Source organism: Bombina bombina, chromosome 6 (genome assembly GCF_027579735.1).
Source record: "Bombina bombina isolate aBomBom1 chromosome 6, aBomBom1.pri, whole genome shotgun sequence".
Taxonomy (NCBI): domain Eukaryota; kingdom Metazoa; phylum Chordata; class Amphibia; order Anura; family Bombinatoridae; genus Bombina; species Bombina bombina.
The window spans coordinates 917,720,344-917,747,463 of record NC_069504.1 but is presented as its reverse complement, the minus strand read 5'-3'; the positions used below and the strand labels follow the sequence as shown (position 1 = coordinate 917,747,463).

Sequence of the window (27,120 nt, the reverse complement as noted above, 5' to 3'; positions counted from 1 at the left end):
AGGGTTCTCTGTTATCGGTCGTAGGGATTCATCTCCTACCTCCCTTTTCAGATCGACGTTATACTCTTATATATCATTACCTCTGCTGATAGTTTTCAGTACTGGTTTGGTTGTCTGCTATATGTGGATGGGTGTCTTTCAGTAAGTATGTATCATTATTTAAGACACTCTCAGCTATGGTTTGGCGCTTTATGTATTAATATAAAGTTTTAAATATATGTATTTTACTTATATTTGCCATGAGCCAGGTCTATGTGTATTTCCCTTTGCAGTCTAAACAGTTTCAGTATAGGAATCATGTTTGGGAAGTTTATTTAAATTTTTTTCTTACCTGGGGTTCAGTCTTTTTCTAATTTGACTTTCATTTTTTCGCTGGCAAATCTAGGCTCGCGAAGGCGCAAAATGCTGTTTTTTATTGCGTCATTCTTGGTGCCAAATTTTTTGCTGCAAAGTTGCGCCTTTGATGGCGCAAATTTTGTCATGTCCTGAGTCTTTGTTGAGGCTAGTTGTTTTGGCGTGAAATCGCGTTTTTTATGATGCAAGTTGTGTCATTTCCTGGTGTTAGTTTTGCGGCCAAAAATGTTTTAACTTCTTTTTGCGTAATACATCATTCTTGGCGCCAAATTTTTGTTATTTCACCCTTCTCCCTCTATTGCTCGCTGTTTTCATGAACTTTGATAGCTATTATGCCTGCTTTAGCTATTATGCCTGCTTTTTGATTTTATTTTTTTTAAAAACTATCTTTTTGTTTTTCTCTACTGAAACTGTTACATTGTGGAAATTGAATATTTTGCCTAATGTTATATTTCTTTTTCTGTTACATTTTGCGAGATGTCTCATTCTGATCCTGACTCGGATGTTACTGTAGAAACTATGATGCCCTAGAAAACATATCTACAAAGCTAAGTGTGTTCTTTTCATTATTAAGCTGTTATTTCTTCAGCTCAATTATGTGGCATTTATTTATCATTTTTTATGCTAGCAATGTTTCTACATGTACAATGACATTTACTGTTTTTTACATATTCAGTTCATGTACTTGATTACATCTGCAAACATCAAATGTTGTTGCTTATATCATTAAAGGTTATGACTGCTATTATGCCTTTAAATAAACTTACAAGGTCTTTTCAAAATTAAGATTTAATTAATTTTGTTCTGACTGACAGCATACTTAAGTTTATTTTACTGATGAAGGTTGCTTTGGCTCAAAGGATCCTGTATCAGATAGTTTGTTAAAAATTCTCCTTATTTTTCATTTGAACATTTTTTGTTCTTTGTTAAGGAAATTTTGTTATTTATATATTTTAGGAGTCTAGTTCTCCTATTAACTATGTTAATAATCCTTTTCAAATCTGGATTTTAACATTTTTGCTCTTGAGGTCTTTTCCTATTCAATATATTATGTGTATTATATTCTAGAGAATGGTTATTCTGATTCCCTCTTGGGACTGTACTTCTATTTCTATGGAAATTGGTACTTATTTTCAGTATTCTTTAGAATTTGAATATAACCTTAGTAGAGCATATTCATGTACTGTTTATATTTTTAGCTCAGCTTTATCTGTGGCTGACATTACTATTCTCTCAACCTTTGTTGAACAGTTAGCATAAGCAGTTTCAGATTCTCAAGTATATAGCTGTTTATTTAATTTAGATGTATTCATTTAATTATGTTTACTATAGCTATTATTATGATTTCAAATATATTTTATTATCTCTATCTTGTTAGGATAATAATTTGTTTGATTTCTATTATCTACACTATTTCTGGAGGTTTAGAGTTTTTTTTCTGCCTTACTTTTAGTCCGGTGATGTAGATCAGTTGGTGAATGTCCTGACTACAAACGCTTGTTCTAGATCCAAGGGTCATAGATTCATTTCCCGGCAGGGTTAATACAGCCCTTTGGCCCTTTGAGGTCAATGTATTGTGTACCATTTATTTGGGTAATAATAACAACTGTTTTTATCGGCTGCTAATTTAGTTAACTCTGAGTGTAAGCACTGAAAAAGCGTTTTGTATCCTTCTGGGAGAAAAACGCTATATAATTACTAGTTATTAGACTGCATGAAGGTGCGGTTCTCAAATCAGTCCTTCTGGCGGGGGGGGGGGGCAGATTATTATTCTTAGGGTTTGAATAGATTTTTAGAATGAGACCTCCTATGGCAAGATTCTTTCTTTCTCAGTACACTCTGTGAATTTTTTTCAGGAGTGATTATACCAGTTCTTTTAGCAGGAACAGGGTTTGGGTTTCTATTCAATTCTATTCTTTGTCCCAAAGAAGGAAGGTTTATTCAGTCCAATCTTGGATCTGAAGACTTTTATATTGTTTTGTTAGAGTCTCAACTTTTAATTTGGCGATTATAAGGACTATTATGCCTTTTTGTTCAGCAAGATCATTTCTCTTGTTAAGTGTAGTCAGTCCACGGGTCATCCATTACTTATGGAATATATCTCTTCCTAACAGGAAGCTGCAAGAGGATCACCCAAGCAGAGCTGCTATATAGCTCCTCCCCTCACATGTCATATTCAGTCATTCTCTTGCAGCCTAACTAAAGATAGGTCGCTGTGAGAGGTCTGTGGTGTTTTTTAACTTAGTTTATTTCTACAATCAAAAGTTTGTTATTTTTAATGGCACCGGAGTGTGCTGTTTATTCTCAGGCAGCATTAGAAGAAGAATCTGCCTGCGTTTTCTATGATCTTAGCAGACGTAACTAAGATCCACTGGCTGTTCTCATCTGAGGAGTGAGGTAACTTCAGAGAAGGGGAATAGCATGCAGGCCCCCCCTGCAAATGAGGTATGTGCAGTAATTATTTTTCTGAGGAATGGAATTGACTGAGAAAATACTGCTGATACCAATGTAAAGTAAGTTCAGCCTTAAATGCAGTGATAGCGACTGGTATTAGGCTGATGAGTGTGTGTACACTGAATGTATTTTTCTAAGGAATGGAATTGACTCTGAAAATACTGTTAATACTGAAATATATGTATGAGCCTTAACTGCAGTAAAAGTGACTGGTAGCAGGCTTATTAATAACAATTCATAACTTTTCAAATGTATGTTTAAAACGTTTACTGGCATGTTAATCGTTTTTTTGTGAGGTACTTGGTGATAAAACTTATTGGGGCATGATTTTTACCACATGGCCATCTTTGTTTTCTGCATAGAAACAGTTTTCTGAGCTTCCCCACTGTTGTAATATGAGTGGGAGGGGCCTTTTTTAGCGCTTTTTTGCGCAGTAAAAATTCAGTCACAATCTGTCTACTTCATCCTCCATGATCCAGATCGTCTCTAGAGAGCTCAGGGGTCTTTAAAATTCATTTTGAGGGAGGTAATCAGTCACAGCAGACCTGTGACAGTGTGTTTTGACTGTGATAAAAACGTTAATTGTTAAATTGATTATCCGTTTTTGGGTATTAAGGGGTTAATCATCCATTTGCTGGTGGGTGCAATCCTTTGCTAACTTAATACATTTACTGTGAAAAATTGGTTGCTATAACTATTTTGGTTCATTGTTATTTCAACTGTGACAGCTTTTTGTGCTTCTTAAAGGCACAGTAGCGTTTTTTTATATTGCTTGTAATTTTATTTAGAAAAGTATTTCCAAGCTTGCTAGTCTCATTGCTAGTCTGTTTAAACATGTCTTACACAGATGAATCTCTTTGTTCACTATGTTTAAAGGCCAATGTGGAGCCCAATAGAAATTTGTGTACTAATTGCATTGATGCTACTTTAAATAAAAGTCAATCTTTACAAAGAAATTATCACCAGACAACGAGGGGGAAGTTATGCCGACTAACTCTCCTCACGTGTCAGTACCTTCGCCTCCCGCTCAGGAGGTGCGTGATTTTGTGGCGCCAAGTACATCAGGGAGGCCCTTACAAATCACTTTGCAAGACATGGCTACTTTTATGACAGAAGTATTATCTAAATTGCCAGAATTAAGAGGCAAGCGCGATAGCTCTGGGTTAAGGACAGAGCGCGCGGATGAGGTGAGAGCCATGTCAGATACTGCGTCACAGTTTGCAGAACGTGAAGACGGAGAGTTTCATTCTGTGGGTGACGGATCTGATCCAGGGAGACTGGATTCAGAGATTTCTAATTTTAAATTTAAGCTTGAGAACCTCCGCATATTGCTAGGGGAGGTATTAGCGGCTCTGAATGATTGTAACACGGTTGCAATTCCAGAAAAATTATGTAGGTTGGATAGATACTATGCGGTACCGGTGTGTACTGACGTGTTTCCTATACCTAAAAGGCTTACAGAGATTATTAGCAAGGAGTGGGATAGACCTGGTGTGCCTTTTTCCCCTCCTCCCATATTTAGGAAAATGTTTCCTATAGACGCCACCACACGAGACTTATGGCAGACGGTCCCTAAGGTGGAGGGAGCAGTTTCTACTTTAGCTAAGCGTACCACTATCCCGGTGGAGGATAGTTGTGCTTTTTCAGATCCAATGGATAAGAAATTAGAGGGTTACCTTAAGAAAATGTTTGTTCAACAAGGTTTTATCTTACAGCCCCTTGCATGCATTGCGCCTGTCACTCCTGCGGCGGCATTCTGGTTTGAGTCTCTGGAAGAGGCCATTCGCACAGCTCCATTGGATGAAATTATGAACAAGCTTAAAGCACTTAAGCTAGCTAACGCATTTGTTTCTGATGCCGTCGTACATTTAACCAAACTTACGGCTAAGAACTCCGGATTCGCCATCCAAGCGCGCAGAGCGCTATGGCTTAAATCCTGGTCAGCTGACGTGACTTCTAAATTGCTTAATATTCCTTTCAAAGGGCAGACCTTATTCGGGCCCGGCTTGAAAGAAATTATAGCTGACATTACGGGAGGTAAGGGCCATGCTCTACCTCAGGACAGGGCCAAATCAAAGGCCAAACAGTCTAATTTTCGTGCCTTTCGTAACTTCAAGGCAGGAGCAGCATCAACTTCCTCCGCTCCAAAACAGGAAGGAGCTGTTGCTCGTTACAGGCAGAGCTGGAAAGTTAACCAGTCCTGGAACAAGGGCAAGCAGGCCAAGAAACCTGCTGCTGCCCCCAAGACAGCATGAAGAGAGGGCCCCCTATCCGGAAACGGATCTAGTGGGGGGCAGACTTTCTCTCTTCGCCCAGGCTTGGGCAAGAGATGTCCAGGATCCCTGGGCGTTGGAGATCATATCTCAGGGATATCTCCTGGACTTCAAAACTTCTCCTCCACGAGGGAGATTTCATCTTTCAAGGTTATCAGCAAACCAAATAAAGAATGAGGCGTTTATACGTTGTGTACAAGACCTCTTACTAATGGGGGTGATCCACCCAGTTCCGCGGACGGAACACGGGCAGGGATTCTATTCAAATCTATTTGTGGTTCCCAAGAAAGAGGGAACCTTCAGACCAATCTTGGACTTAAAAATCCTAAACAAATTTCTAAGAGTTCCATCATTCAAAATGGAAACTATTCGAACCATCCTTCCCATGATCCAAGAGGGTCAGTACATGACCACAGTGGACTTAAAGGATGCCTACCTTCACATACCGATTCACAAGGATCATTATCGGTACCTAAGATTTGCTTTCCTAGACAGGCATTACCAGTTTGTAGCTCTTCCCTTCGGATTAGCTACGGCTCCAAGAATCTTTACAAAAGTTCTGGGCTCACTTCTGGTGGTACTAAGACCGCGAGGCATAGCGGTGACTCCGTACCTAGACGACATTCTGATACAAGCGTCAAGTTTTCAAACTGCCAAGTCTCATACAGAGATAGTTCTGGCATTTCTGAGGTCGCATGGGTGGAAGGTGAACGTGGAAAAGAGTTCTCTATTACCACTTACAAGAGTTCCCTTTCTAGGGACTCTTATAGATTCTGTAGAGATGAAAATTTACCTGACAGAGGCCAGGTTATTAAAACTTCTAAATGCTTGCCGTGTCCTTCATTCCATTCCACACCCGTCAGTAGCTCAGTGCATGGAAGTAATCGGCTTAATGGTAGCGGCAATGGACATAGTACCATTTGCGCGCCTGCATCTCAGACCGCTGCAATTGTGCATGCTAAGTCAGTGGAACGGGGATTACTCAGATTTGTCCCCCCTACTAAATCTGGATCAAGAGACCAGAGATTCTCTTCTATGGTGGCTTTCTCGGCCACATCTGTCCAAGGGGATGACCTTTCGCAGGCCAGATTGGACGATTGTAACAACAGACGCCAGCCTTCTAGGCTGGGGCGCAGTCTGGAACTCCCTGAAAGCTCAGGGATTATGGACTCAGGAGGAGAAACTCCTCCCAATAAATATTCTGGAATTAAGAGCAATATTCAATGCTCTCCTGGCTTGGCCTCAGTTAGCAACTCTGAGGTTCATCAGATGTCGGACAACATCACGACTGTGGCTTACATCAACCATCAAGGGGGAACCAGAAGTTCCCTAGCGATGTTGGAAGTCTCAAAGATAATTCACTGGGCAGAGTCTCACTCTTGCCACCTGTCAGCGATTTACATCCCAGGCGTGGAGAACTGGGAGGCGGATTTTCTAAGTCACCAGACTTTTCATCCGGGGGAGTGGGAACTTCATCCGGAGGTCTTTGCTCAACTGATTCATCGTTGGGGCAAACCAGATCTGGATCTCATGGCGTCTCGTCAGAACGCCAAGCTTCCTTGTTACGGATCCAGGTCCAGGGACCCGGGAGCGGTGCTGATAGATGCTCTGACAGCCCCTTGGGTCTTCAACATGGCTTATGTGTTTCCACCATTCCCGATGCTTCCTCGTTTGATTGCCAAGATCAAACAGGAGAGAGCTTCGGTGATTCTGATAGCACCTGCGTGGCCACGCAGGACCTGGTATGCAGACCTAGTGGACATGTCGTCCTGTCCACCGTGGTCTCTGCCTCTGAGACAGGACCTTCTAATTCAGGGTCCTTTCAACCATCCAAATCTAATTTCTCTGAGGCTGACTGCATGGAGATTGAACGCTTGATTCTATCAAAGCGTGGCTTCTCGGAGTCGGTTATTGATACCTTAATACAGGCTAGGAAGCCTGTTACCAGAAAAATTTACCATAAGATATGGCGTAAATATTTATATTGGTGCGAATCCAAGAGTTACTCATGGAGTAAGGTTAGGATTCCTAGGATATTGTCCTTTCTACAAGAGGGTTTAGAAAAGGGCTTATCTGCTAGTTCGTTAAAGGGACAGATTTCTGCTCTGTCTATTCTTCTACACAAACGTCTGGCTGAAGTTCCAGACGTTCAGGCTTTTTGTCAGGCTTTAACTAGGATTAAGCCTGTGTTTAAGACTGTTGCTCCGCCGTGGAGCTTAAACTTAGTTCTTAATGTTCTTCAAGGCGTTCCATTTGAACCCCTTCATTCCATTGATATCAAGCTGTTATCCTGGAAGGTTTTGTTTTTGATGGCTATTTCCTCGGCTCGAAGAGTCTCTGAGTTATCTGCCTTACATTGTGATTCTCCTTATCTGATTTTTCATTCAGACAAGGTAGTTCTGCGTACTAAACCTGGGTTCTTACCTAAGGTAGTTACTAACAGGAATATCAATCAAGAGATTGTTGTTCCATCACTGTGTCCTAACCCTTTTGCATAATCTGGACGTAGTCCGTGCCCTGAAGTTCTATTTGCAGGCAACTAAAGATTTTCGTCAAACTTCTTCCCTGTTTGTCGTTTGCTCTGGACAGAGAAGAGGTCAAAAGGCTTCGGCTACCTCTCTCTCTTTTTGGCTTCGTAGCATAATACGTTTAGCCTATGAGACTGCTGGACAGCAGCCTCCTGAAAGGATTACAGCTCATTCTACTAGAGCTGTGGCTTCCACCTGGGCCTTTAAAAATGAGGCCTCTGTTGAACAGATTTGCAAGGCTGCGACTTGGTCTTCGCTTCACACCTTTTCAAAATTTTACAAATTTGACACTTTTGCTTCTTCGGAGGCTATTTTTGGGAGAAAGGTACTTCAGGCAGTGGTTCCTTCTGTTTAATGTTCCTGCCTTGTCCCTCCCTTCATCCGTGTACTTTAGCTTTGGTATTGGTATTCCATAAGTAATGGATGACCCGTGGACTGACTACACTTAACAAGAGAAAACATAATTTATGCTTACCTGATAAATTTATTTCTCTTGTAGTGTAGTCAGTCCACGGCCCGCCCTGTCTTTAAGGCAGATCTAAATTTTAATTAAACTCCAGTCACCACTGCACCCTATGGTTTCTCCTTTCTCGTCTGCTTTGGTCGAATGACTGAATATGACATGTGAGGGGAGGAGCTATATAGCAGCTCTGCTTGGGTGATCCTCTTGCAGCTTCCTGTTAGGAAGAGATATATTCCATAAGTAATGGATATAACCCGTGGACTGACTACACTACAAGAGAAATAAATTTATCAGGTAAGCATAAATTATGTTTTTATTTGATTCAGACGACTTGTGGATTCTGAGATTTTCCTTTTTAGATAAGCTTTACCAATTTGTCGCTTCTCCATTTGGTCTAGCGACAGCTTTATGAATCTTTTCAAAGGATCTTGATGCCCTTCTTTTAGACAAGAGGGTATTGTGGTGCTTCCTTATTTGGATGGTTTCTTGGTATTAGCTTAAACTTTTCTTTTATTAAAGCCAGACAGATAGCACAGCATGCTAATGCACTGTGGCTGAGCTCTGTAGCAACCTGAGGGTTGCAGGTTCGATTCCCGACGAGGTCCATCCAGCCTTTAATCCTTTCAAGGTCAATTAAATGAGCAGCGTCTTTGGTCCTTTACAGGTGATTAGACGCGCTTTACAAGTACCCAATACATACATATGCAAGAGCAGTATTCCTATATTTCTTTTCTTTTTTTGGAATTCCTCATGAATCAACTAAGTTTTGTTTCTTCAAGACATGGTTAGAGGATTTAATTTAGCTAAGAGTTTCGTGATTTCTCAGACAAGGGTGTTCATGACTTTGTCTTTATCGGACAAAAGTCAATTGAAATTGGTGTTAGCCTGTCTAAATTACAGTCTACATTTCTTTCAGTGGCTATGTGCATGGAAGTTTTAGGTCTCATAACTGCAGCATCGTGTCGTGGTTCCCTTTGCTCGTTTTTTATCTGAGATCTCTTTTTGCTTTGCATACTGAATCAATGATACAGGGATTGTTTTTAGATATCACAGTTGATATTTTTAAATCCTAACACTCTACTCTCTCTGTTTTGGTGATTAGTCTATCATCGTTTTATTCAGGGGACCTCCTTTTGTTCATCCTTCCTGGACTGTATTCTTAATGGATGCAGGTCTTACAGGTTTTGGAGCTGTCTGAGGGTTTCTGACAGCACAAGGGGTTTGGAAACTTCAAGAGGCGAGGTTTCCAATCGGTATTTTAGAACTCTGTGCTATTTTTCAGAGTTCTTTCAGGCTTGGCCTCTTTTAGGAGAGAACTTTTTAATATTTTTTTTGCTTTCAGACAGACAATATCACAACTGTGGCATATGTCAATCAACAAATAGGGACTCGTAGTACCTTAAGCAATTAAGAAGTATCTTGAATACGTTCTTAGATGGAATTCATCTCCTGTCTATTTTTTATCTCAGGTTTAGACATTTGGGAGGTGGATTATTTCAGCCGTCAGTCTTTACATCCGGGAGAGTGGTATCTCTATACAGATGTGTTTTCTCAATTTCCCAGGTACCTTTTCAGGTCCAGGAATCCTCAGGCAGAAATGTTGGATGCATTAGCAGTGTCTTGGTTTGCAACCTAACTTCATCTTTTCACCTCTGTTTTTTTCTTCCAAGGGTGATTTCCAAGGTCATATTGGAACAGTCTCATGTGTTTCTGATGGCATCAGCATGGCCTCACAGGTTTGGTATGTGGATCTTGTTCAGATATCCAAGTTGCCATCCTTGTCCTCTTTCTCTTTGGCCAGCCCTCTTGTTTTAGGGGCTATTTTTCCATCAGGATCTCAAATTACTAATTTGATGGTATGGAAATTGATTAGTGTTTAGTCATAGAGGTTTCTCTGACTCAGTTTTTATCACTATGTTGCAGGTTTATAAGTCTGTTTCAAGGAACATGTATTATCAGATATGGAAAACCTATATTTTATGGTGTTCTTCTCATAAATTCTTTTGGCATTCTTTTAGAATTCCTAGGATTTTACAGTTTTTTCAGGATGGTTTGGATAAGTTTGTCTGCAAATGTTTTGAAGGGACAAATCTCTGTTCTTTCTGTTTTATTTCCTAGAAAGATTGTTTAAACTTCCTGATATTCACTGTTTTGTTCAGGCTTTGGTTGGTATCAAGCCTGTTCATTTATTAATTTCTCCTTTTTGGAGTGTTATTTGGTTTAAAGATTTTGCAGGCTCTTCTCTTTTGAGCCTATATTTTCTTTGAAGATTTGAAGTGTTGTTTCTTTTGACTATCTCTTCTGCTACAAGAGTTTCTGATTTATCAGCTCTCTCTTGTGTGTCTCCTTATCTGATTTTTTTCATCTAGATAAGTTGTTTTGTGAACTTCTTTTTTTCCTAAGGTTGTGAATTTTAACAATGTTAGTAGAGAAATTGTTGTTCCTTCTTTGTGTCCTAATCCTAAAGAATTCTTTGAGAGTTCTTTACATCCTTTGGATGTGGTAAGAGCTTTATAATTTTATATCAAGGTTTCTATGATATCAGAAGACTTCTAGTCTATTTGTTGTTTTTCTGATTCCAGAAAAAGGTTAGGAAGCCTCTGACATTTCTTTGGTATCCTGGTTAAAGCTTTTGTTTTTCAATGCTTATTTGGAGGCAGGGCAGGCTCCGCCTCAGAGATTTACAGCTCATTCTACTAAGTTCAGTCGCCATTTCTTGGCCCTTTTCAGAATGAAGCTTCGGTTGATCAAATTTGCAAATCAGTAATTTGGTCTTCTTTTCTTGTTTTTGCCATCTTGATGTATTTTGCTTCTTCTGAAGCAGTCTTTGATTGAAAAGTTCTCCAGGCAGCTGTCTCAGTTTGATTCTACTGCTTTTGATATAAGTTTTTTAAGAAAAACTTAATTATTGTGTGGATTTAATTTCTCAGTGGAAATAGCTGATTTTATCCCTCCCTCTCTAGTGACTCTTCTTGGGTATTTCTATCCCATACATCACTAGCTCGTAGACTCTTGCCAATTACATGAAAGAAAACATAATTTATGTAAGAACTTACCTGATAAATTAATTTCTTTCATATTGGCAAGAGTCTATGAGGCCCATCCTTTTTATGGTGGTTATGTTTTTTTTGTATAAAAGCACAATTATATTTCCAGTTCCTATTTTTGTATGCTTTTTTACTCCTTTTTGTTATCACCTAACTACTTGGCTATTCGTTAAACTAAGTTGTGGGTGTGATGGGAGGTGTATTTATAGGCATTTGAGGTTTGGGAAACTTTGCCCCCTCCTGGTAGGAATGTATATCCCATACGTCACTAGCTCATGGACTCTTGCCAATATGAAATAAATTAATTTATCAGGTAAGTTCTTACATAAATTATTTTTTATGTAGGGAAAGAAGGATGGAATGAGAATAACTGTGATGGCAGATACAAGGTGTCTAAGTAGGACCAAATTCCCAAATCAGTAACTGAAGTTATTAGAATAGTACTGGTTTGACATACTTATGGAGGTTTATTGGGGAAATGGTTTCAGTCTCTGCAACCATATTCAATTATATGCGTTTATTAAACTCTTCGTTCCTTATAGGTGGCTATATCTTATGTGTGATTAGCACAGCGTTTTTGACCACGATAGGTTCCTCGGCACAGGGTCAGCTAGAGTTGATCAAAGATCTATTTATTTCTTCTTTGCCAAGATCAGCACTAAAAAATTATGGGGATATAGGTTGCAATCAGGCAGCAGGTCCCGCAGGTTAATGTCAGGGGAGTAGTAAAGTCAGTCCAGGAAAGGACCCTGAGGTTGTGAAGTGACAGTGAGACAAACTACCCCAGCATGGAGGGTTAAATCCAGGATGTTACAAATCCAGAGGGCAAGACAAAATCAAGGTTAGTTCAGGCCAAAGATCAATACCGTGCAAGCTAAATACAGTGCTAAATCAGGATCCAAAAGGGTAAACAATGTTATGGCCAAAGGTCAGAATCTTGTGGGCAACAACAGAACCAAATCAGAATCCAAAGGCTGAGTTTTTGGAGACAGGCATTGGTCTAACACAGGGAACAGCAGAAACAGGAAAGGAAGTAGCACACCCAGGAATGCAGTCCTATACATGGGCAAACACAGGAAGCAGCTTTTATAGGGTGTTGACTGAGTAACTGCCTGCAGCTGGTAGGCAGGTGGAGCCAGAGAGCCAGCCAGATCAGGCAGTAGAATAACTAATTCTCAAACAGAGCCTCAGTCATCCAGTGGCTCAGGGGGTAAGGCAACTGGCCAGAGACCAGAGGTCCCAGGATCACTGGCAGTTCTGTCTTCTCATTTTACTGCTGCATTGTTCTCTAACCCTTTTGCCTTTCGGTGTAGAAGAATTAGCCTTGATATTTCATTTGTAATATCACTGGAAAAAGAAGGTCCAGGTATCTTCAGCAACCCCTTTGTGAGCAGATTTACACCGTAAGGCTGAGATTTTTGGGAACTTTTTCATACATAAATATTTCAGTTTACAACCACTCAATTAGTTTAGATACATGTGGCAATTAAAGTTTAAATCACTCCTGTATAATACATACTATTATTACCCCCTTGGTTACTACTAACATTCATGTGGCAGTAACCACTTGATTATTAAAAACAATAACATTTGGATTGCATGTGGTATGAAGGCAATTTTAGAGAACTAAAATTAACATAAAATGCTACATACAGTTCAAAGTGTGATGTTAGTAACCACAATTTGCCGACGCAACTAATCAAATGCAGCAGGGGCAGTATATCTATAAGCAAATTGGGCTTCACATTCACCTAGATTACGAGTTTTGCGCTAAACAGGGTGCGAAACTAACGCCAAAAAATGTGCGTTATTGCACTCTCCATAACGCTACCATTACGAGTTACTGAAAAGCCTTCTTGTGCTGTGCGTTATGGTGCTTTAAGCTCCATACCGCACAAAAGCCAAGGACTGAGTTTACGTGCTTGTGCATGATTTCCCCCATAGACATCAATGGGGAGAAAGTGTTAGGGGAAAAAAAAATAACACCTGAAGTGCAGAATGGTTATCTCCGTAACACCACCCCATTGATGTCTATGGGGAAAAGAAAGTTAAGTTTAAACTTAACACCCTAACATAAACCCCAAGTCTAAACACCCCTAATCTGCCAGCCACGGCATTGTCAACACTAATAAAAGTTATTAAGCCCTAATTTCCCGCTCCCCAACATCGCTGACACTAATAACAGTTATTAACCCCTATTCCGCCGCTCCCCGACATCGCTAACACTAATAAATTATCAACTCCTAATCCGCCGCTCCCCGACATCGCCAACACTAAATATGATTATTAACCTCTATTTTGCCGCTCCCTGACGTCGCCAACGCCTAAATAAACCTGTTAACCCCTAAACCGCTGCCCCCACACATTGCAAAACATTAAATTAAACTATTAAATTATAAATTAACCTAACATAACTATTCTAAACAAATTAAAAACACTACCAATTAAAAATTTAAATTATAAATTTCAAAAAACCGAGCACTACGAAAAAATTAAAAAAATCTAAAATTACAAAAAATAATACACTAAATTACGAAAAATAAAAAACACTAAGATTACAAAAAATAATAAATGAAATTATCGAAAAATAAAAACAATTACACATAATCTAATAGCCCTATAAAAATAAAAAGAATAAAAACAACCCCTAGCCTACAATAAACTACCAATAGCCCTTAAAATTGCCTTTTTTAGGGCATTGCCCTAAGTTAAACAGCTCTTTTACCTGGCAAAAAATACAAAGTCCCCCCAATAGTAAAACCCACCACCCAACCAACCCCCAAAAATAAAAAATCTAACTCTAAAGAAAACCTGAGCTACCCATTGCCCCTAAAGGGGCATTTGTATAGGCATTGCCTTTTAAAGGGCATTAAGCTCTTTTTCACAGCCCTTAAAAGGGCATTCAGCTCTTTTACACTTTGCCCAAAGCCCTAATCTGAAAACAAAACCCACCCCAAACAATTAAAAAATACCTAACACTAACCACAGAATATCTACTCACGGTTCCTGAACACCGGCCATCCATCTCCATCCAGGCGGCAAAAAGTCTTCATCCAGGCGGCGACATCTTCATCCATCGCAGGGGCGTGTTCTATCTTCATCCAGGCGGCACGCAGCGGAGCTATCCTGGACCGGCAATGACATCCTCCGCGGAGCGTTATCTTCATACGGTCACCGCTGTACACTGAAGTTGAATGCAAAGTAGCCGTTTCAAAATGGCGTACCTTGCATTCCTACTGGCTTATTTGATTCTTCAAATTTAAATCAGCCAATTGGATGAGAGCTATTGGCTGTTCAAAACAGCACTTTTAGCCGAGTCGAATACTTGCATGATCTCTCAAACAAATCTTTTAATATTTGTTTTTTGGACTGAAGAGCTTCAATAACAATGTGGAATCATTTCAGAAGATGCTGCATGGTTACTATTGGTTTTATTGTAGTAGCTGTGTTTGTTTTTACATTTAAAGTGATGATAAATCCGAGCATTTAACAATCACTAAAAATAAAGTTGAGTTTAAGTCATCAGTTATTAAAAAAAGGGGGCTAAACTCACCCTGACTATGCCACTGCACCTCGCTCTTCTTCAATGAGGTGACGTTTGCAACTCTAAACCAATAGCCGAGCCGTGCGTGTCAGCTGACAGTGTTCTGTAAGTTAGCAGGGCTATTGCTTTAGAGGTGCAAACGTCACCTCATTGGTAGAGGAGTGCTGTGCCGTGAGCAGCCGGAGCCACTGAGTTTAGCGAGATGCAGCAGCACAGTCAGGGTTAGTTTAGCCCCCTTTTTTTAATAGCTGATGATTTAAACTCCACTTTATTTATAGTGATGGTAAATAGGATTTACCATCACTTTAATCAGTTTCACATGAAATCTTTGCAGCTACTTTTTGTGGCTAAATTTCAGAGAAATTGCAACCTCATTGTCTTATACCAAAAGAAATAAAAGTCCCGAGCAAGAAACAGACGGTGAGTTAATTGGCAGTGGCAGTAGCACAACCCCAACAATCACTCAATGTATTTTGCTTGTAAGCATCAATCCTTACATCTTTGGAGCAGTACGTTATCTAGGTTTTTTACCCTTTTTCAGGGGTTAAACACACAGAATTCCAGGGTTCGTAGTGAAAAAAATGGAATGCTCTAATAAATTAGAACATCACAATTTTTTCACCTACAATATCCCTTTAAACAATTTTTAATTGTTTCTATCTAATATAGTCACCAGATAAGACTTGCCCAGTTGCCCCTAGTTTCTATTCCTAGCAACCCCTACATCAGACTTTATGCAAAATGTTTAAATGTAGTAACCTAGTTCCTACAGTTGATAATATATATGCTTTGATACCCAGAAAGAGACTCTGTCAGGTCAGTGCCCGTCCTTTCATGGGCAGCAAACAACATAATACAAGCGTCATTGAAAGGCTTCTGGTAATTTAAACCTAAGACCTGATATTTGTATGTGGCTTCATTTAACTCTCTGTGGAAGTTCCTGTTGAGCTTTGCAGTTCTCTGCCAATTTCCTCTCAGGTATCAACTGGGAATGATTATTAATAATTCTGTAGCTATTTAAACCTGCCATCTCATGATTCATTTTTATCGCATTGTTTGAATACTGTGCTTATTGTTGCCCTGTTCCTGTTAATGAAACTCATTTTTGACCTTTGGATCTTTTTTTTTTTTTATGATCATTTTGTCTGCCAACTTCTTTAACCTATTGCTTTATCCGATTTCATTTTCATTTACCTCTGGTTCCTGGATTCTTTATTAGGACTTCATCTTGCCTGCTACTCCAGTTTGTGCTGTACATCTTTTTTGCCCATATCTTTGTGTTTGTAATCTGCCCACACATCCATCTTATGTTGAATATGTCTGTCTCTTCTGCCGTCTCAACTCTTTTTTTGCCATACTGTCTCCATTGTTAGCATATTCTATGGTTCTCACAATGTGTCTGCTGCTCTAGTTTGAACTGATAAACTACTATTTTGATTTGCTGTCCCTCCTATGAATAATGTGAGAAATAATAAAAATGCTATTTACTAATACCTGTTGTGACAGCATACAGTATGTGCCCTGTCCATTTTAGGGTTTAAGTATGCTGCATGTATGTGTCACTTTCCCACTTTCTCCTATCTTGGTTATGGAGCAGGGGCTGTCAACCTTTTATGAGCACTGTGCCAAAGTATTACTTTAATGTGATCATGTGTGCCAGCATTATCTTTTTGTGTAAAGTTTGAGAACACTAGATTGGACTCTTGGCTCTGCTGCCTTTGTTAGCCACATGTCTACAGAAGATCATACCCTTGGCCCTACAGCCCCTCGGTCACCCTGCAGACATATCAGACCTCAAGTCTTAGTCAGTTGGCCCTAAAATTAATCTATTTGCCCCTAACCTTAATTCCCCTCAAGCATCCCCAGTTGCATTCTGTAGCTTTAGGTTCCCTAGTATGAAGTGTGTTGTTTCTCAAATTCTGAGCAAGGTGCCTGTGTGGGCAGAGTGAAGAAGAAGGTAATAATGGGCCTGGCTGCCCCCCCTACATGGCAGAAATGCAACAAGTGTAGAACCAAATGCTGTGTCAGTGCTTGGTGCACCACTCCAAGTACCATTATTAATGGTACAAAAAATGCACACATCATAAGTTATTGACCCCTGGACTGGAGAATGAGAGGACTGAAGTATGTTTCTTTGTAATTCATAGCATTATGACTTTATTACTGTCATTCTGCAACTTAAAGGAACATTAAAGTCAAGGTTAAACTTAAATGAATTGGATAGAAAATTAACTTTTAAACAACATTCCAATTTACCTCTATTGAAATGTATTAAATAATTCAATGCCACTACATCAAACACCTCTCCTATTACTTTATAAATTGTCAGTACCTTTAAATTACAAAAGGACGGGGTGCTATGTATTAATAATCTTGATACACCCTGCCAGCAAGAGCTGGAAAAAATACACAACCAGCACTCATGGCCATGCATGGAGGGATGTAAATTCAAATTAAACTTAACTTTTATTTAGCTTAAAAACTTACGAAAATTTAAAAACACAGTAACAGAGTTAAAGGGACAGTTAAGTCATAATTAAACTTTCATGATTCAGATAGCGCACGCAATTTTAAACAGCTTTCCAATTTACTCCTATTATCTAATTTGCTTTGTTATCATGGTATCCTATGTTGAAAAGCATACCAAGGTAAGCTCATGAACAACAATGCACTGCTTGGAGCTTGCTGCTGTGTGGTGGCTGCCCATTTATCGCTCTTATCATTGGCTCACTGACTGTGTTCATCTAGCTCCCAGTAGTGCATTGCAGCTCTTTCAACAAAAGATAACAAGAGAATGAAGCAAATATGATAATAGAAATACATTGGGAAGTTATTTAAAATAGTATGGTCTATCTGAATCATGAATGGAAAATTTTGGGTTGCAAATATCCTTACATTGAACCTTTGGATAAAATATCATATGTATAGTGTTTGTGGGCTTATAAGACAATCTTTAATGAATGCTTCAAGAATGGTATTATGACTTCTAGTTAAATTGTATAATAACAATAGTTCAAAATTGGTGAGAACAACAATTCCTGTGCTGCAGCAACATTATATATTGAGGGGTTATCATATAATCATGTGAAACCTGTTGCAATCTGTTTCTCTGTTTAAGTATAGAGTTTAAGTAACTAGGGGGTTAGAGTGAGCAAGGGTAATTATAAAACTTTTATATTTGTAAGTTAAATATTTTAAGTAAGAATGTGTGAGAATCCCACTCAGTGTACAGCACCCATAGTTTTGCATTTGAAACAGACACTTAAAGGATTATATCTCTGGCACAAGCATGAGCCTATTGTCTCTTTAAGAAGCTCGTATTAGAGTTCTGGAGGAACAAATTGCAACACTGCATGATATTCAAACACTTGAAAGGGAAATGGATATAACTGAGCAGGTTCTTCATGGTCCTAGCAGTGGAATGGAGGGGATTCAGATGGGGTTACTCAGGGAAGTAGCTTGGTCACAGTTAGAAGGGGAGGTAGGAGTAAGCGGAAGACAGGGGTCAGTTCTGAGCTGATACACCCCAATAGAGTTGCCAGATTTAGTGAAGATGTTGGGGATATGGATTCAGGGGTGGCAGTGTCAGAGCGGGTTGTTTTGCCTAATAATATAGTGAACAGTCCTTCAATCATGGAAGAGGGGCTTAAAAGTCTGGGCCCAAGACAGATGTTGATTGCTGGAGATTCTATTATTAGAAAGGTAGATAAGGTAATTTTTTCATCCAGATACCTTAAATAGAACAACTTGCTGTCTTTCAGGGGTTTGTGTTAGGCATTTTGTGGAGCACATTTATAGATTGTTAGATGGATCTAGGTCTGATCACGCAGTCATGATGCATATTGGCACTAATGACAGAGTCAGCAGAATATTCAGCATCCTAAAAAATTACTTCAAGGTTTTAGATAACAAGCTTAAAGGACCTCTAGTGAATCTTTTAAACAAGGGTAAGGTCATTCCAAATGGACAGACTGGTCTGTGAATATGTCACATTACAAAGTTTGAAGGAAAGATCACCAAGTAGCATCAGAAAGCACATGAAAATGAAATGTATGACAGAAAATGAAACAAACATGACAGGTAAACTGGGGTAACTGGAGCTCTTAGCAGCAGAAGAGGAATATTATATTATCAGCATAATTGAAACCTGGTTAGGATGATTCGCATGACTGGGCTTTTAACTTAGAGGGTTATATTTTATTTAGGAACAGAAATAATAAAAGGGGAGGAGGAATTTGCATGTATATTAAACCTGACCTTAAACCTACAATAAGGGAATATATTTATGATGATACAGGTGATATTGTAGAGACATTCTGGGTTGAAATAAAGAGTGGGTGAAAAAAACCTAAAACATTATTACTAAAGACATGCTACAATTCACCCCCCCCCCAACACTAGTGACATGGAGGAAACTCAAAATAGGAAAGGCTGATAATATTAGTTACTAATAAACAGCTAGATTACGAGTTTTGCGGTATGAGTGAAAAAGCAGCGTTAAGGCTCTTTTTCACTACCGCTGGTATTACGAGTCTTGCAGGTTTAGGTGTACCGCACACTTTTTTGGCCGTAATGCAACGTAACTACCGCAGCTTTCAAAAAGTCCTTTTTCAATGGGACTTCCTTTGCACCAGTATTACGAGTCTGCCTGGGAGGCCAAAAAGTGAGCGGTACAAACTATACTGTCAAGATCCATACCGTAAACTGAAAGTCAGTAGTTATGGGTTTTATGCTACAACACTGTAACATAAAACTCATAACTAAAGTGTTAAAAAGTACACTAACACCCATAAACTACCTATTAACCCCTAAACCGAGGCCCTCCCGCATCGCAAACACTATAATAAATGTATTAAACCCTAATCTGCCGCTCCGGACATCGCCGCCACTATAATAAACATATTAACCCCTAAACCGCCGCACTCCCGCATCGCAAACACTAGTTAAATATTATTAACCCTTAATCTGTTGTCCCTAACATCGCCGCAACCTACATTACTGTTATTAACCCCTAATCTGCTGCCCCCAAAATCGCCGCCACTATACTAAAGTTATTAACCCCTAAGTCTAACCCTAACACCCCTAACTTTAATATAATTAAAATAAATCTAAATAAAACTTACTATAATTAACTAAATAATTCTTATTTAAAACTAAATACTTACCTGTAAAATAAACCCTAAGCTAGCTACAATATAACTAATAGTACATTGTATCTAGCTTAGGTTTTATTTTTATTTCACAAGTAAGTTTGTATTTATTTTAACTAGGTAGACTAGTTATTAACTATTTACTAGCTACCTAGCTAAAATAAATACAAATTTACCTGTAAAATAAAACCTAACCTGTCTTCCACTAACACTTAACCTTACACTACAATTAAATAAATTACATTAATTAAATACAATTAACTAAATTACAACAACAAAAAACACTAAATTACACAAAATAAAAAAGAAATTATCAAATATTTAAACTAATTACACCTAATCTAATAGCCCTATCAAAATAAAAAAGCCCCCCCAAAATAAAAATAAAAACCCTAGCCTAAACTAAACTGCCAATAGCCCTTAAAAGGGCCTTTTGCTGGGCATTGCCCCAAATAAATCTGCTCTTTTACCTGTAAAAAAGGGCATTTGTATGGGCATTGCCCTTAAAAGAGTATTTAGCTCTTTTTTCCGTCCAAACCCTAAGCTAAAAATAAAACCCACCCAATAAACCCTTAAAAAAACCTAACACTAACCCCGAAGATCCACTTACAGTTTTTGAAGACCCGACATCCATCTTCAACGAAGCAGCAGAAGTCCTTATTGAAGCGGCAAGAAGTCCTCAACGAAGCTGGGAGAAGTCTTCATCCAAGCGGGCTGAAGTCTTCATCCAAGCCGGCAGAAGTCTTCATCCAGACGGCATCTTTATCCATCCGGCGTGGAGCGGCTCCATCTTCAAGACATCCGGCGCGGAGCATCCTCTTTAATCGACGGCTCCAGAATGAAGGTTCCTTTAAGGGACGTCATCCAAGATGGCGTCCCTTGAATTCCGATTGGCTGATAGAATTCTATCAGCCAATCGGAATTAAAGGTGAAAAATTCCTATTGGCTGATGCAATGCGAGCTCAATCCTATTGACTGATTGGATCAGCCAATAGGATTGAAGCATAATCCTATTGGCTGATTGCATCAGCCAATAGGAATTTTTCACCTTTAATTCCGATTGGCTGATAGAATTCTATCAGCCAATAGGAATTCAAGGGACGCCATCTTGGATGACGTCCCTTAAAGGAACCTTCATTCTGGAAGAGCCGTCGATTGAAGAGGATGCTTCGCGCCGGATGTCTTGAAGATGGAGCCGCTCTGCACCGGATGGATGAAGATAGAAGATGCCGTCTGGATGAAGACTTCTGCCGGCTTGGATGAAGACTTTGGCCCGCTTGGATAAAGACTTCTCCCGACTTCGTTGAGGACTTCTGCCCGCTTGGATGAAGACTTCTACCGCTTCGTTAAGGATGGATGTCAGGTCTTCAAAAACTGTAAGCGGATCTTCAGGGGTTAGTATTAGGTTTTATTAAGGGTTTATTGGGTGGGTTTTATTTTTAGCTTAGGGTTTGGGCGGAAAAAGAGCTAAATGCCCTTTTAAGGGTGCCCTTTTCAGGGCAATGGGGAGCTTATGCTTTTTAGATAGGTTATTATTTGGGGGGTTGGTTGTGTGGGTGGTGGGTTTTACTGTTGGGGGGATTGTTTGTATTTTTTTTACAGGTAAAAGAGCTGATTTCTTTGGGGCAATGCCCCGCAAAAGGCCCTTTTAAGGGCTATTGGCAGTTTAGTTTAGGCTAGGGTTTTTTTTTTATTTTGCTAGGGCTTTTAGACTAGGTGTAATTAGTTTAAATATTTGATAATTTCTTTTTTATTTTGTGTAATTTAGTGTTTGTTTTTTTTTGTAATTTAGTTAATTGTATTTAATTAATGTAATTTATTTAATTGTAGTATAAGGTTAGGTGTTAGTGTAAGACAGGTTAGGTTTTATTTTACAGGTAAGTTTGTATTTATTTTAGCTAGGTAGCTAGTAAATAGTTAATAACTATTCACTAACTATTCTACCTAGTTAAAATAAATACAAACTTGCCTGTGAAATAAAAATAAAACCTAAGATAACTACAATGTAACTATTAGTTATATTGTAGCTAGCTTAGGGTTTATTTTATAGGTAAGTATTTAGTTTTAGATAGGAATTATTTAGTTATTAATTGTAGGTTTTATTTAGATTTATTTGAATTACATTAAAGTTAGTGGGGGTTAGGGTTATGTTTACGGGTTAATAACTTTAGTATAGTGGCGGCGACGTTGGGGGCGGCAGATTAGGGGTTAATAAGTGTAGGTAGGTGGGGGTGACAGATTAGGGGTTAATAAGGCGACGTTGGGGGCGGCAGATTAGGGGTTAATAAATGTAGGTAGGTGGGGGCGACAGATTAGGGGTTAATAAATGTAGGTGGGGCGGCGACATTGGGGGCAGCAGATTAGGGGTTAATAAGTGTAGGTAGGTGGCGGCGACATTGGGGGCGGCAGATTAGGGGTTAATAAGTGTAGGTAGGTGGCGGTGATGTCGGGGGCGGCAGAATAGGGGTTAATAAGTGTAGGTAGGTGGGGGCGACAGATTAGGGGTTAATAAGTGTAGGTGGGGGCGGCGACATTGGGGGCGGCAGATTAGGGGTTAATAAGTGTAGGTAGGTGGCGGCGATGTTGGGGGCGGCAGATTAGGGGTTAATAAGTGTAGGTAGGTGGCGGCGACATTGGGGGCGGCAGATTAGGGGTTAATAACTGTAGGTGGGGGCGGCGACATTGGGGGCGGCAGATTAGGGGTTAATAAGTGTAGGTAGGTGGCGGCGATGTCGGGGGCGTCAGATTAGGGGTTAATAAGTGTAGGTAGGTGGCGGCAATGTTGGGGACGGCAGATTAGGGGTGTTTAGACTCAGGGTTTATGTTAGGGTATTAGGTGTAAACATACATTTTCTTTCCCCACAGGAATCAATGGGGCTGCGTTACGGAGCTTTATGCTCCTTTTTTGCAGGTGTTAGGCTTTTTTTTAGCTGGCTCTCCCCATTGATGTCTATGGGGAAATCATGCACGAGCACGTAAAACCAGCTCACAGCAGCGTTGGTATTGGAATGCGGTATATGGAGCTCAATTTTGCTTTACGCTGCAATATTGCCTGCTAATGCTGGGTTTTTGTAAACCTGTAATAGCAGCTCTGTAGGGAGGTGAGCGGTGACAATAACTTGCAAGATAGTACCGAGCCGCTCTTACTGCAAAACTCGTATTCTAGGTGATAGTGTTGTAATTGTGGTAGATTTTAACCACCTTAAAATAAACTGGGCCAATGAAACTAGCAATAAAGCTAAGGGAGATAGATTTTTAAATTCTCTCAAAGATAACTATGTTACAATTAATAGTGGAGCCAACAAAAATTAAAGGGATAGTCTACACCAGAATTTTTATTGTTTTAAAAGATAGATAATCCCTTTATTACCCATTCCCCAGTTTTGCATAACCAACACAGTTATATTAATATACTTTTAACCTCTGTGATTATCTTGTATCTAAGCCTCTGCAAACTGCCCCTTTATTTCAATTCTTTTGACAGACTTGCAGTTTAGCCAATCAGTGCCTGCTCCCAGATAACTTCACATGCACGAGCACAGTGTTATCTATATGAAACACATGAACTAACACCCTCTAGTGGTGAAAAACCTGTTAAAATGCATTCTGAAAAGAGGTGGCCTTCAAGGTCTAAGAAATTAGCATATAAACCTCCTAGGTTAAGCTTTCAACTAAGAATACCAAGAGAACAAAGCAAAATTGCTGATAAAAGTAAATTGGAAAATTGTTTAAAATTACATGCTCTATCTGAATCTTGGAAGTTTATTTTGGCCTAGACTGTCCCTTTAAGCTCTATTGAATTTAGTCTTTTCAAACCATACATAAATAAAACATAACATGGTCATTAAACAATACTTTTAATTTTAAGAAAGCAAAATTCAGTAAATTAAGGAAATTGATAAATAGCAAAGTATTTTCAAATAAAAACACAGATAAATTAACAACATGTAAAAGTTTGTTAAATAAATATACACATCAACATATACCACGTGGTTATTAAAGTAAAATAAATCCAAATGTAGCTAAATAAAAATGTTAAGAGGAATTAGGAAAAAAAATATCCTATTCTAAATATATGTGTGAGAAGCATGCAGTAGGCAATCAAATTAGCCTAAATTCAAAATGAAAGATTAATTGCAAAAGATTCTAAGGCAAACCTTAAAAGGTTTATTAAGTATATAAATTTAATCAAATTTGACCCGGGGAAGGGCTGAGGTACCTAATAATTTCTTTTCTTCAGTATACACGAGAGGAACCAATGGGAGATACATTAAAACAAAGTTGAACATACAAGCCCATATCATTAATAAATGTTAAAAATACTGGAAAACTGGAATACTAAACCCAAATTTGTTCTTTAATGATAGTGCATGCAATTTTAAGCAACGTTGTAATTTACTACTATTATACATTTTTATTCGTTCTCTTGCTGTATTTATTTAAAAAGCAGGGTGCTGAACCTAAAAAATTACTACTCTTAATATTTTCAAGACTCATTATACTCAGGCATAGTATCCCAGGACTGGTGTAAAGCTGATGTGGTGCCACTTTTTATAAAGGGAAACAGGTCTGTTCCAGGAAGCTATAGACCAGTAAATCTTGCATCAGTAGTGGGGAAGATACTTGAAGGATTTTTAAGGGTTTCTATTCATGAGTATATTTTTATAAACTAGATTATGAGTTCAAATTAACATAGTTTTATAAAAAATCGATCATGTCAAACTAATCTAATTAGATTCTACGAGAAAGTAAGTATATTGATAAAGAGGAATCGGTTGATGTGATATACCTTTTTTGCAAAGGCTTTTGATACAGTGCCACATGAAAGATTATTGTACAAAATGAAGGGACTGGGAATAGCTGAAAATGTTAGTTTATTTAGCTAGACAGGGAGCAATGAGTAGTAGTAAATGGATCATACTCGGATTGGACGAAGGTAATTAGCCGAGTCCCACATGGATCAGCACTAGTCCCTGTTATTTTTAATATTTTTATTAATGGCAATATCTCTATTTTTGCATATGATACAATGTTGTATAAGGCCATTGGGTCATTGCCGGATGAAATTGCATTGTCTGGTAAATGGAAAATTAATTAATTGGAAAATATAAGGTTCTACATTTTGGAAGTAAAAATAAACAGGCAGTCTAATATTTAAATGGGGCTAGATTTAGCAAAACAGAAGAGGAAAGGGATTTGGGAGTATTTATAAATATCAAGCTAAAGACGGGTGCACAATGCAGGACAGTGGCTTCTAAGGCTAATGAGATACTAGCATATATTAAAAGAAGCATGTTAAGCAGGGAGTGTCAGTTGTCTCTAGGAAAAAAGGCACTTGAAAGGTGATATGATACTTTATATAAATATATTCAAGGTCCATATGCAGAGTTGACAGAAGCTCTGTTTAATCCATGACAATTGTTTGTGAAAAGAGATCACAATTTAAGGCTGGAGGAAATTTGAACATAAAAATGTTTTCACTTTAAAAGCAATCAAATTGTGGAACTCATTGCCCAAGGAGGGTAGTGACTGACAAAACCTTCAATACATTTAAAAATGGCATAAAAAGAGAATTCAGGAATATGATTGCTTGTGTTAAATTGGTCACCTTTTTAATGGAATTAAATTAAGGTCAATTGGAGCTTTTAAATCAATTTGAATCTGTATAGGGTGAACTTGATGGACTTCGGTCTCCTTTCAACTTCATCTACTATGTTACAGCACCAATGTGTGCCAGATTAATAAAGTGTAATATATTCAGTTATGTTGTAGTCCACCCCCAGCTTTGATTTACTATTTTTCAAAGTAAATAATATTTTTTAGTAAAATCACAATATGCTAGTTTAAAAGCAAAGGCAGATACATCATGGACACGTTTCGCTATTGTTGTAGCTTTTTCAAATGGCCACTTTGGCACCATTCATTACAAAGATTGTCTTAATTGTCCACCAACACCATACATATGATATTTCAGCCAAAAGTTCAGTATACTTGTATTTGTTAAGTGTGGTATTGTGTGTTTCAATTTACTCAAGATTACAAGTTTAATAAAAGTTAAAGGGACAGTCAACACCAAACATGTTATTGTTTAAAGAGATAAATAATCCCTTTATTTACCATTCCCCAGTGTTACATAACCAACATGGTTATATTAATATACTTTTTACCTCTATGATTACCTTGTATCTAAGCTAAGGAGATGACACACCGATATGATTATATATACACAGGGCCATAATGGCTGTACTCCCATAGATCTCCTATCTAACTATATGCCGCCAGGGCTTACACTGACTCATGCAGCGTCTAAAACCACGCTGAGTTTAGTGTTAGGGGGCAGTGCGAACGCCTGACGCGCGTTTTGCTACTGCTTTGTCAATGGCCTTTTTCCCCTTTTTTTAAATTTATTAATATTAAAAGTTAAATTTTATTTCAAGTCCTTCCCCCTTTTCTCACCCCTTCCCCTGTACATATAGTGCGGTATAATCCTCAATAATATAATATAAGTGTGTTATCAAGTCCTTCCCCCTTTCCTCACCCCTTCCCCTGTACATATAGTGTGGTATAATCCTCAATAATATAATATAAGTGTGTTATGTAAAGTGCATGTGTAGCCATCTGTCAGCAGCGTTTGTAAAATTGTTAATAGCAACTGTAAACATTGTTGCAAGCACTGTTACCAGACAACATGTGCCTGCTCCTAAGCTCCTGTCTGCCTACCAAAGTTTACTCTTCAACACATGATACCATGAGAACAAAGCAAATCTGAAAACAGAATCATGAATGTTAATTTTGCCATATCTAACGTACAATTTCCTCTTCTTTTTAGATTCACTCAGAATATGTCAGTCTTCAGAAGAGATGTAGCTGAGGCTCTGCGGAGTGATGGGTGCACAGAGTTTTCTGGATTTGATATGATGAGCTGATAAAAAATAAATTAGTTAAACTAGTATTTTGTAGCTATATATAGATTTGAAGTTATTGACCTCATAATATTAGCTAATTGTTGTTCTCAGATGAAAATATCTATATATAAATTTTGCCTTTTTTAAGAAAAGAAATCTGCATTTTTCATCTCAGGTCTCAAATTTGGAAGTGGTTCAGCATAAAAGTAATGTTATCTACGGTCTTAAAAATAAATGTTTCGATATTTGTATTAAATTTATTTCTATTCTTGTAAATCTTCCAGAAGGTGCAGTAAAAATGTGCTACCAAAGACAAATAAACACAATTTGCAGTTAATCAAAAATGTGATTTATTATTTAAGTAATAATTATATTTGTTTTGTATAAATGTTGTATACATAT

General features: G+C 38.4%; 1 protein-coding gene across 1 annotated transcript in view; it reads left to right on the top strand.

Moving 5' to 3' along the window:
* RANBP17 (RAN binding protein 17) overlaps positions 1-27,062 on the top strand; it is a 1,312,934-nt gene extending 1,285,872 nt beyond the window's left edge. The window contains exon 28 of the mRNA XM_053718559.1: positions 26,643-27,062. Within this exon, the coding sequence (XP_053574534.1) occupies positions 26,643-26,739 (97 nt within the window). The 3' untranslated portion in view covers positions 26,740-27,062. The remainder of the gene's footprint in view (positions 1-26,642) is intronic.
* Positions 27,063-27,120: the final 58 nt, after the last annotated feature.